Source organism: Pseudomyrmex gracilis, unplaced genomic scaffold (genome assembly GCF_002006095.1).
Source record: "Pseudomyrmex gracilis isolate BER0280 unplaced genomic scaffold, ASM200609v1 scaffold_15, whole genome shotgun sequence".
Taxonomy (NCBI): domain Eukaryota; kingdom Metazoa; phylum Arthropoda; class Insecta; order Hymenoptera; family Formicidae; genus Pseudomyrmex; species Pseudomyrmex gracilis.
Window position 1 is genome coordinate 1,066,330 of NW_018020599.1, and position 9,926 is coordinate 1,076,255.

Here is a 9,926-nt window from a genome sequence, read left to right on the forward strand (position 1 = left end):
CTAATGTCTCACTGTGCGAATTATCACATAAATGATGATTTATTATTACATAAGTGATTTTGCATTAATCGTATTTATCTCGCGAGTTACGTGAATCGACGATCACTATTTAATCGAATCCCGTTGACTCTCTAAAACGTTCGAGAGGATCACATTTAATTTCTTTTTTTACGAATGCAAATTATTTTGGGCGTAATGTGTGATTTCTGAAAATAACAAAAAATGTAATTCTCTAAGATGCATACAAATAATCGCACAAATAATAGAATCAGCTCTAAGCGTGTCTTATTGGATTGTTATTGTGTCATGTATGTTTGCAGTCACAATGACTTGCCGTATAATCTTTATAAGAAGCTGAGCAACAACATATCGGCTTTCAATTTCAAAAGCAATCTGAGTCAGGACGAGATCTGGGGAAGAACCGCATGTCCGTCGTGTTTCACCGATCTGCCTCGCCTGACTGAGGGCAAAGTGGGTGGACAAGTGAGTCACAAGATCTCGCACGACAGAATCTTGCTCTTTTTGCGAGATTAATTATCTTCTCCCGCTCTCTCGTGCGGTTGTCTTTCATTCTAAGGAACTTTCATAGTTTTATCATATTTCATTACTTATATATATTTTTTTTGTTGTTTTATTTATTATATCATATCTTTTCTGTCACGTGTTGCGATACAAGATCATTATTTCTCGGACAACTTTTTTTCTACCGCACATGTTTTTTTTACGCGCACCGTCCGTGTCCGCCGCTTCCGCGATAACGATATTGAATATATGGTTGCTTTTTCTAGTTTTGGGTAGCGTACGTATCGTGCGAATCGCAGTACAAGGATTCCGTGCAGCTGACGTTACGACAGATCGATGTGATCAAGCGGCTGATACGTCGATACCCGAAGAATCTGCAGCTGGTCACCGCCGCAAGTGATATCGAGACCGTATGGAGAACCGGTAGGATATCGTCTATGATTGCCGTCGAGGGCGGCCACTCCGTGGATTCGAGCCTGGCGGTTCTGAGGCTCTTTTACGACCTCGGAGTCCGTTACTTGACACTGACTCATACCTGCAACACGCCGTGGTACGACGTCGAGCGTAATGGAATATTTTTGCTCTTATCGCACTTAGGTTCAGAAAATCGTAAGCGCCGCAAATTCTCTGTGCCTAGGATACATAAGTCACAAAATACGGGATATCCTATTTCAGTCTTGTGTTGTATAATATATTACGCACTTTCGAATTCTTTGCTTATCTTAATGACGATGACAAAGAAATTTTTAATCTTATCTTGAAGTGTGTTGTCAAAACCAAGAAAAATGTTATTTTGTTTTTTGCTAAAAACCCACAGAGAGAGAGAGAGAGAGAGAGAGAGAAATTTCTCAAGTTCGTAAAATTGGTTTTTTTCTTCAGGGCTGATGCGTCTCCCGTAAATGATGGATATGTGTACAATCTGACCGAGTTTGGGCAAGTACGTAAGAAATGTTGCAAGTATATATTATTTATTATTTTTAAGTTTTTGACGTGGCTTGTATTATATTTTGCCGAAATATTATTGAGAGCAATATTTCATATTTTTACAAGTATTCGCAGGGTATCTTTCTTGATAACAAATGAGATTGCTATGATATGACTTTACGTTAGCAAACAGTAATTGAATGAAGATAGAAAAGAATATTACAACTTGAAAAGTCGATATCGTAAATTTGATCAAACAAAAACAAATCAACGATTACTAATCAGCATTTCAGTATACTTATTTATATATTTCCTTATATTGTTCACAAAATACTTGTGATCAAATGTAAAGCAAATATGCTGACTTGAAATTTATCTTTGAAAGTTTTAATTGTGCCTCATTATTATTAACACACATCAAATATAAATAAAATTAGAATACGATGCTATTTAAAAACGATTTATATAAGTTTTATATCGATCGTTTTGTAGCAATTTATATAAGCAATGTACATATTAATTACAAAATTACATATTATTATTATCACATTGTGAACTATAGACAATGATTTACGAGATGAATCGAATTGGAATGCTGATCGATCTGTCGCATGTCTCGCACAACGTTATGAAAGAGGTACTCGCGACCACGCGAGCTCCCGTCATATTCTCACACTCGTCCGCCTTCAGTATTTGCAGACATTACAGAAACGTCCCCGACGATGTTTTGCATCTGGTTGTGAGTATATTTCCCAGAAACTTTTTCTGGAAAAACACACACACACATACACGTAGATTTTCAAATTGTGTCCTTTTTTTCAGAAAAAAAATAACGGAATTGTCATGGTAAACTTCTATAACGAATTTGTGAATTGCAATATCACGAGAAACGCAACGATCGACGATGTTGTAGGTACTGAATATCTCATTCTATTGCGCAATCCGCACGTATTTATTAATTACGCACATACTTCACTACACTAATAAATAAATCATCGTAGATAAAGTCGTAGGAAGTTTGCACATAAGATAAAAAAGAGAGAATTATAATTTAAAAAAAAGAAAAACTCATGGCAAAATTGCTGATGCAACATTGTGTAATAGAAGCTTTTATTCTGTCGTATCATTGCTCTCGAGTTGCAACGATAATGATCAGTCATTTCTGATAATACGTCTGTCTATAATTAACTTTCTATTCAATATTAGTTTTTTGTTTTGATTAAATATATATTGATGTGTTTCCAGATCATATTAATTACATTCGAAATCTTATCGGTGTGGATCATGTTGGTATTGGTGCAGATTATGACGGCGTAACCTCGTAAGTAATTACACCTTTCTGTATTGTGACATAGCACACGTAAAAAGGACGATCATTGTGAATATTTTGCAATAAAATCGTACAATTAGAATGCCGATAGGTTTGGAGGATGTATCCAAATTTCCCGATCTCTTCGATCGCTTGCACGAGAATCGTGAAAGGGAACCGACATGGACGAGAGAAGATTTAGAAAAATTAGCTGGAAGAAACTTTATTCGAGTTTTCCAAGCAGTAGAAGCGGTAAGTGCAGCAAACTCACATATATTTACGACGTATTTAAAACAAATGAGATAAAAAAATATTTTATTTTTGCTTCATTCATATTTTAATAACATATGTATATTTTCAAACAGGTGCGGGATTCCTTATCGTCCGAAGCACCGTTGGAAGATGTTATAACTGGAAATGAATTATACATCGCACAAAAAAGAGAAGGACTTAAACCCGGCGCGTGTCAAACTGCGCAAGAGTAAGTTATTATCATGTGAAATTAATTAGAATGTGTGTGTGTGTGTGTGTGTGTGTGTGTGTGTGTGTGTGTGTGAATTTATATATATATTGTAAGAAACAGAAGAACAATTTTTCCGATATATATTTAACACATATTTGAGAAAAATTGGGTTTCAATTTTTGTTTTGTTCTAGATGGAACAATCTAAATATATCAGATATCGAATCATTTGTAAATCAGAAAGAGCAGAGCTAAAAGTGAGCAACAATAATTTCATTTAAATAACAATATATATATGATACTTTAATAATAATAGTATATCATATATTATAATATATAATAAAATATGTCTTATTATGTATTGTTACTAATTAATAGTAATATTTAACAATAACAATATATAATACTTTGTTAAAACAAATCTGATAATAAAACATATTTTATTCAATAATTTTGGAACTAATTTCATTTTACCTTTCTATGTAATATATTTCAAATCTAGATAAAAGATAATTATTATTCCAGGCAGATAGCATAATACAAATGTAATGACCGATTACTTATCATAGCTCCTATCGCGTGGTATAAGTAATAAATGTGATTTACAATGGAATTAATGAAGATTAATTGGTGTTTATTAAATCATACTTAAAAATATCTCTTTTCTTATATTTTTGATGATATATAATCTTGTATTGTGCAGTATGTAAATGTAATCGATTAAATTTTTTAAAAATTTTTTTAGTTAACTTACTTTAAATATTATTACAAATTTCACATATTATTCTTATATTCTCTTGTTTATGTAATAATATAAATCTTTGACAATTTAAATATTCTTTTCTATAACTTAATTATGTTAGTTAAATTTTAATTATTAAATACGGGGTAATAAAGATACGGGGTAATACTCTCCGAGTTCACGCGCAATTCACGCGCGAATATATTTTACAAACATGTATCTGTATTTTTATCACCATATTAGATTTGTTATTATCTAAATACTATAATGTGTAAACGTTATATTATTGTAGTATTGGTAAACTTATGTAACATTTATAATTACTATATTTATATTATTTACAATATATATGTAATATTGAATATAAAATGTATGTGTGTAATATTGAGTACTAAATATATTACATAATTGTAGTTCTTGTATTCTTTTTCACACACAGTAAAAGAGATATATAATGAGAAGATTAAAACAGAAAAACAAAAACTACAAATTAAAAGAGTATATTATTGATTCAATGTCAGCGACTTTCAATGTAATCTTCCCGTTTCATTGATTTGGACCATTCTATAAATCCTGTATTTTTTTGAAACGATTTGATCAGTGTCAGTAAATTTTCCCTAAAACATCAATACATCAAAACTGAGTTACATAAAATTACACACTTTATAAACTTTTAAATTTATTTAAGAAATTTCAAAGTGTTTAAAATTTACATATAAACATTTACCATTGACTCTTCCTTATAATCGGCACAACCGCTGGAATTGGAAAACCATTGAACGTGGTGCATATTGACAAAGTGTAAGCACCCATGTTTTCCCAAACGAGCCAGTCGCCAATGTGAAGTTCTGGTAACTGCGCGTCTTGAACAATCGCATCGTACGAGTCGCAAGTCGGTCCCCAGATAGATGAAAGAAACTTCTCGTTGCTTCTCGGGGTCTGCAGTAATAAATCATTCAATTAATTAACTGTATTTTTTTTTCTAAAGAAAAACGCGATTAAAAACGATCAGATTCTAGGCAGAAGAAAACTTCCTTACCTCGTCAAGAATTTGCGGTACTCTGGCTTTCAAACCCAGCAGTTCTTCTACGAACGAATTATACGTACCAACGTTTACATAATACATTCTTATAATTGCATTTTTCTTACATGCTATTCTTTTAGAATGTAAATAAGCAGCCAGGGTGAACGCCGAGGCAACGTAATACGTTCCAGGTTCGCTGATAACTTGTATGCCAGGATCAAGATCTTTAAGTGCATCGTTAATGAGATTGGCGAGCTGATGAAATAATAGTAAAAAAGTAGTTGAAATTGTAGTGTTATAAAACAAAACGGAAAACGCGCGTGATCACAAATATAACACACACCTTATCGATATCGGTTCCTTTGTTGCCGGGAAATCCACCACCGATATCGATCAATTGCACGTCTTTGCAGCCCATCGTTCGGGCGATCGCGATCAACTTTTTGCACATCGCGATGCCTCTGCTGTAGGCGTTCAGCTCATCGCACGGACTACCGACGTGAAAACTGAAGCCGTGCAATGTCAGTCCGAGATCCATCGTGATCCGTATTAAGTGCACAGCCTCCTTGTCCGATTCGCAACCGAATTTCACTCCGAGATCAACTCCCGATTTTTTCGCGTCGCATCGTAAGCGGATCACCACTCTGCAAAATCATCGCGAGAAAGTTGTTGCACAAGCGTCGTATGTATGTACGTTATAATCGCTCACTTATCCGGTACACACTTACTTGGCCTCGGGACACAGATCTCTGATCTTAAAGAGCTCAAACTCGCTGTCAGCCGTCATCTTTTTAACGCCGACTTTTTTCGCGTACTTGAGGTGAGACGGAGATTTGTACGGATTCGCGTATATGATCCGATCGGGATGCACACCATATCGCATTACTTGCTTGATTTCTTCCTATTGCAAAATATTATACACATGTATAATGAAAGTGTGTAAATCTGCAACTATTTGTTATATTTGTAAGTCAGAGAAGATTGTATCAGTAAGAATATCAGAAAGATTTCTTATATGTAATTCAAAAAGAGAGAGGAAAGAACATATTATATTACTAAAAAAATAAAAATTTCCACAATTTAAAGAGTATGTGTCTGCAAACTTGTGTGATTCAGAGAATAACGAAAACGAAAGTTGCAATAGTTTACCTCAGACGCGCAGTCAAATCCGGCATTTAAAGCGGCCAGTATTTTGATCACCGTTGGATCGGGATTGCATTTGATCGCTGCAACGCGTAAGAAAATCAGCACTTTGACGCTACGTTAAAGAACAAAAAATAATCTTTCGATAATTAAATGAGAAAAGAACGCGATATAGGGCGAACGTACCGAAGTGCGGAACAACCTTCGGAATCTTTTTAATCCATTCGCAATGTTTCTTTATTACGTCGCCGATGTCCAGGATGTAGAAGCCGTCTTCTTGATTCTCTTCATCGATGATGTTTCTGATAATATCCATGTTGTCCAGGTTGTCGTTGAACACTTTGATCTCGTTGAAGTCGTTAAGAGACATGATGGCAACTTGCGAGAACTCGATATAGTCGCAAACCAAGCGCAACGAACTGTTCGGAAAAGTAAATCCTCATGACTATTTATAAGCAACTAAGATATACTTCGATAAGATTATTACTACAATCGATCACAGCCTACGTATTTGCTCAGCGATAAGACTTAGAAGTTAATGCAATTGTCTGTTGGTGGGATCTCTTTGATGATGACGAATGATGATATAAGTGAGATAATACAAGTGTTTTCCGCGTACAAACTATTATCATTGAAAAGATGAATAATTCTAATTGCGGAAAGTTTGTTCTATTTATATTTCACACTTCACGTAAGGAGAACAGCTCTGATAAATAAAGATTCTTTTTTTGTATAAAAAAACTGGGGAATTACTTACCTGGTGTATTCACCTTTTGCCGTAATAGATAACAGTTGCGCTCTTTTCCTCTTTTTTAAAGAAAATCAGAAATCAGAAATGGAATAACAAGAGAAAACTCTTCTGTTTAAATACGGAGCAGTAAATAGTTTGAAAGAAAATACGTTACGATATAAAAACTTCCCCATATGAACAATGTTACACGTAAGATTCAATGTTAACAGATAGCGTTAATAAATTTACTTAAATGACATTTAAATAAAATAAAAATTACAAACTAACTTGAAAGAACACATGTCTTGTGTGAATAAAAATGTAAGAAATATAAAAATATCCGCTTTTAGGGTAAAAAACAAAAAAAAATCTTTTTTTTACTTTATATAAGATGTTTTCCGCTAAAGTTAGGAAGGTGTTTTTCCGCCAAACTTGTGCAATGTATTAATGATGTCGAATAAATAAAAACAATTCGACTCTGATCTTGTAAACATTCTGTATATCTTATAAAACTGTTAAAAATGATAATTTATACAATCTTTAGACAACATACACAAAACTTACTTTACGAATCGTGTAGATATTCTTTTTATCCACTTTGTACACACTCATATAAAACTTACTTTACAAACTATGTAGATATTCTTTTTATATATTTCAGCACATTTTCAGAAAATGTTCGAGGTAATAGTGTGTTGATAATTGACTGCTTCTTTACTATTTTTTGCTTTACACTGTGACTTGTATAATTTTTCAAAACAAGCAGGCATGTTTTTCATAAAAACTTATATAATGATTTTTATAAAAATTATATAATGATTTTCATAAAAATTATATATGAAGAATATATTTTCTTATGATTTTTTATTACTGATTTTTTATTAATAAGTAAATATAAATTAACCATATATATAGAATGTCCGAAAAGTGCTATTTTGACATAGTCGAAGTGTGAAGATAGATTAGATCGTTTTTTACGCATTCATTAGTTAACGTTAATTAATTAGTAACTCAATGAATATTGAGAATTTTGCAAAATAGCAAATGGCTTTTCTGTTCAGATTGACTCAATTTATCTTCACACTTCGGCTATGTCAAAATTAAATATTTGGAACCAAATCCGATTGGCCCAGAGAGTTGACTACGCATCCATAAGAATGATCATCATAGACATATCATCAGAGTTTGCGTGCAGTGCGCACTGCTACACAGAGAGGTTATGTTTTTTGTTTTCGGAGGTGTATAATCTACTATATAAGTTTACCATTATGCTCTCACGTCATATGAACAAATTTCTGCGGCATTCCTATACTCGTGTAATTTCGAGTCACCGCAGTTTTGTTTCAGCAAAAAGTGAAACAGGTATTTTTATTATTCTATAAAAGAATTTATATAATTAGATATGTTTGAGGTTAGGCTTTGGTGTTTTCAAATGTCTGCAGTATAAAAGAAAATTGGGAATATAGTAATTTTATTACAGTAATGACGAAGCTATTGACATACAACGACATTTCATTTTAAACATACAACGACTATTTCATTTTTTTAAAATTGACAACGATTAATTTTTTAACACACTTTGTCATTGATAAACAAGGAGGGATTGTTCCATTAAAGTCCACTGAAGAAGGTTTAAAATAAAAACCGAAACGTTTGGAAAAAAGATATCGATTTCTAATTACTCGCATAATGGTACCTTGCATATTGGTTCAAACTTGCCCAAGGATCAAAACCAAGATATTTTTAATTCTGTTAAGAACCCGATTATATATATAAAAACGACATCAACATCGATAGTAATTTTATTGTTTTATCTAGTTATTAATGTAGATCGTGAGATATCACGTACAATGTTGCAGATCACATAGCAAATCCAACAGAGAGAGATCCGGCACCATTTTTTTTCAATGAAGAGGTTCAAGAATGTCTCAAAACATTGACAACGGTAGATTTCAAGAAGGTTTTCAGGATTCGCAAAGATAATCACAAACTCAAACCACCGCAGTACAAATTCATGACAAACAAACAACTTCGAGAGGCTGAGGAGGCTGCAAAACGTAAAGCCGAGACATACTTGCAAATGCCACCAGTAGTAAAGCCGAGAACAGATGTATCTGTGCCATTATGCAAAGACCATGCACTGCTGAATCACAATAGTGCCAAATATGTATTTACTGATATTACATTTGGTCTCAATGATAAAGATAGATTTGTAGTAATTAGAGAAACTGATGGTACATTAAGACATGCCACTTGGCAAGAACGAGATAGAATTGTACCGATCTACTTTCCAAAACCAGGAAGAGAGCTAGTCAAATCAAAGATGTTTGAAGGCGAACATTTAACGGTAAGTACGTTGAAAATTTATTTGTTATTTTACATATATATTTTTGAAAAGAAACATAACAAAACCTCAGGATCAATAAATATTCGTTACTGTATTCTTTACAGAGTTTACTAAATCGCAAGGAATACGAATTCATATTGGATCGCGCATGTGTGCAATTTGAACCTGATGACCCGAACTATCAGACGATCACACGGGAAGTTTACGAATACGTAAACTTAGAGAAGGATTTTGATATCCTGCGATCCACGCGTCACTTCGGACCGATGGTGTTTCATCTGGTGTGGACGAGCAATATTGATAATTTATTATGCGAAATGATTGAAACCAGTCGAATTAAAGACGCCGTGCTATTGATACGTTTGTATTACAAAATTCATCCCACAACCAAAGCTACGGTCGACCAATCCGAAAAAACGGACGACATAGAGTTTATTATGCAATATGCGCGAATGGATTCGCCGAAGTCGGGCACAATCGAGAAGCTCCTGCAATCGTACAAAGAACTGCAACTGGAACATCAAATTGTGGAGGAAGGCATCAAAAAGGCGCACGGCATTTCTCCGGAAGAAAGTGTAGAAACAGAAAGAAGTGTAGAAACAGAAAAATAAATAATTCCTGAACTGTAATTAAATAACTACGACTTTGCTCTTCATTTAAAAAAATGCACATTTCCAAGTCCCTAATCCTAAATATTCTACACGATAATAACATAATAGAATC

The 9,926-nt window shown here is 33.5% G+C and overlaps 3 protein-coding genes across 8 annotated transcripts in view; 2 read left to right on the top strand and 1 right to left on the bottom strand.

Moving 5' to 3' along the window:
• LOC109863951 (dipeptidase 1-like) overlaps nucleotides 1–3,979 on the top strand; it is a 34,853-nt gene extending 30,874 nt beyond the window's left edge. For 3 of the 6 annotated variants that reach the window (XM_020444669.1, XM_020444664.1, XM_020444666.1), the window contains exons 3-11: nucleotides 321–483; nucleotides 789–1,072; nucleotides 1,402–1,459; nucleotides 2,009–2,185; nucleotides 2,269–2,359; nucleotides 2,692–2,767; nucleotides 2,857–3,007; nucleotides 3,121–3,236; nucleotides 3,412–3,553. In XM_020444669.1, coding sequence (XP_020300258.1) covers nucleotides 321–483; nucleotides 789–1,072; nucleotides 1,402–1,459; nucleotides 2,009–2,185; nucleotides 2,269–2,359; nucleotides 2,692–2,767; nucleotides 2,857–3,007; nucleotides 3,121–3,236; nucleotides 3,412–3,472 — 1,177 coding nt within the window. In that variant the 3' untranslated portion in view covers nucleotides 3,473–3,553. Of the gene's footprint in view, nucleotides 1–320; nucleotides 484–788; nucleotides 1,073–1,401; nucleotides 1,460–2,008; nucleotides 2,186–2,268; nucleotides 2,360–2,691; nucleotides 2,768–2,856; nucleotides 3,008–3,120; nucleotides 3,237–3,411; nucleotides 3,554–3,742 lie in introns of those variants that run through there. The other 3 variants (XM_020444667.1, XM_020444668.1, XM_020444665.1) reach the window with 2 other exon arrangements.
• Nucleotides 3,980–4,381: 402 nt separating this feature from the next.
• LOC109863970 (ornithine decarboxylase-like) lies at nucleotides 4,382–6,551 on the bottom strand. Its single transcript, XM_020444703.1, has 7 exons — nucleotides 6,313–6,551; nucleotides 6,133–6,209; nucleotides 5,712–5,884; nucleotides 5,327–5,627; nucleotides 4,999–5,238; nucleotides 4,687–4,898; nucleotides 4,382–4,576 (listed from the first exon to the last, which is right to left on the bottom strand). The coding sequence occupies exons 1-7, from the start codon at nucleotides 6,494–6,496 to the stop codon at nucleotides 4,477–4,479; spliced, it is 1,287 nt and encodes a 428-aa protein (XP_020300292.1). The 5' UTR covers nucleotides 6,497–6,551; the 3' UTR covers nucleotides 4,382–4,476.
• A 1,468-nt stretch (nucleotides 6,552–8,019) lies between these two features.
• On the top strand, nucleotides 8,020–9,834 carry LOC109863971 (28S ribosomal protein S22, mitochondrial). Its single transcript, XM_020444704.1, has 3 exons — nucleotides 8,020–8,218; nucleotides 8,716–9,203; nucleotides 9,308–9,834. The coding sequence occupies exons 1-3, from the start codon at nucleotides 8,125–8,127 to the stop codon at nucleotides 9,812–9,814; spliced, it is 1,089 nt and encodes a 362-aa protein (XP_020300293.1). The 5' UTR covers nucleotides 8,020–8,124; the 3' UTR covers nucleotides 9,815–9,834.
• The last annotated feature ends 92 nt before the right edge of the window (nucleotides 9,835–9,926 follow it).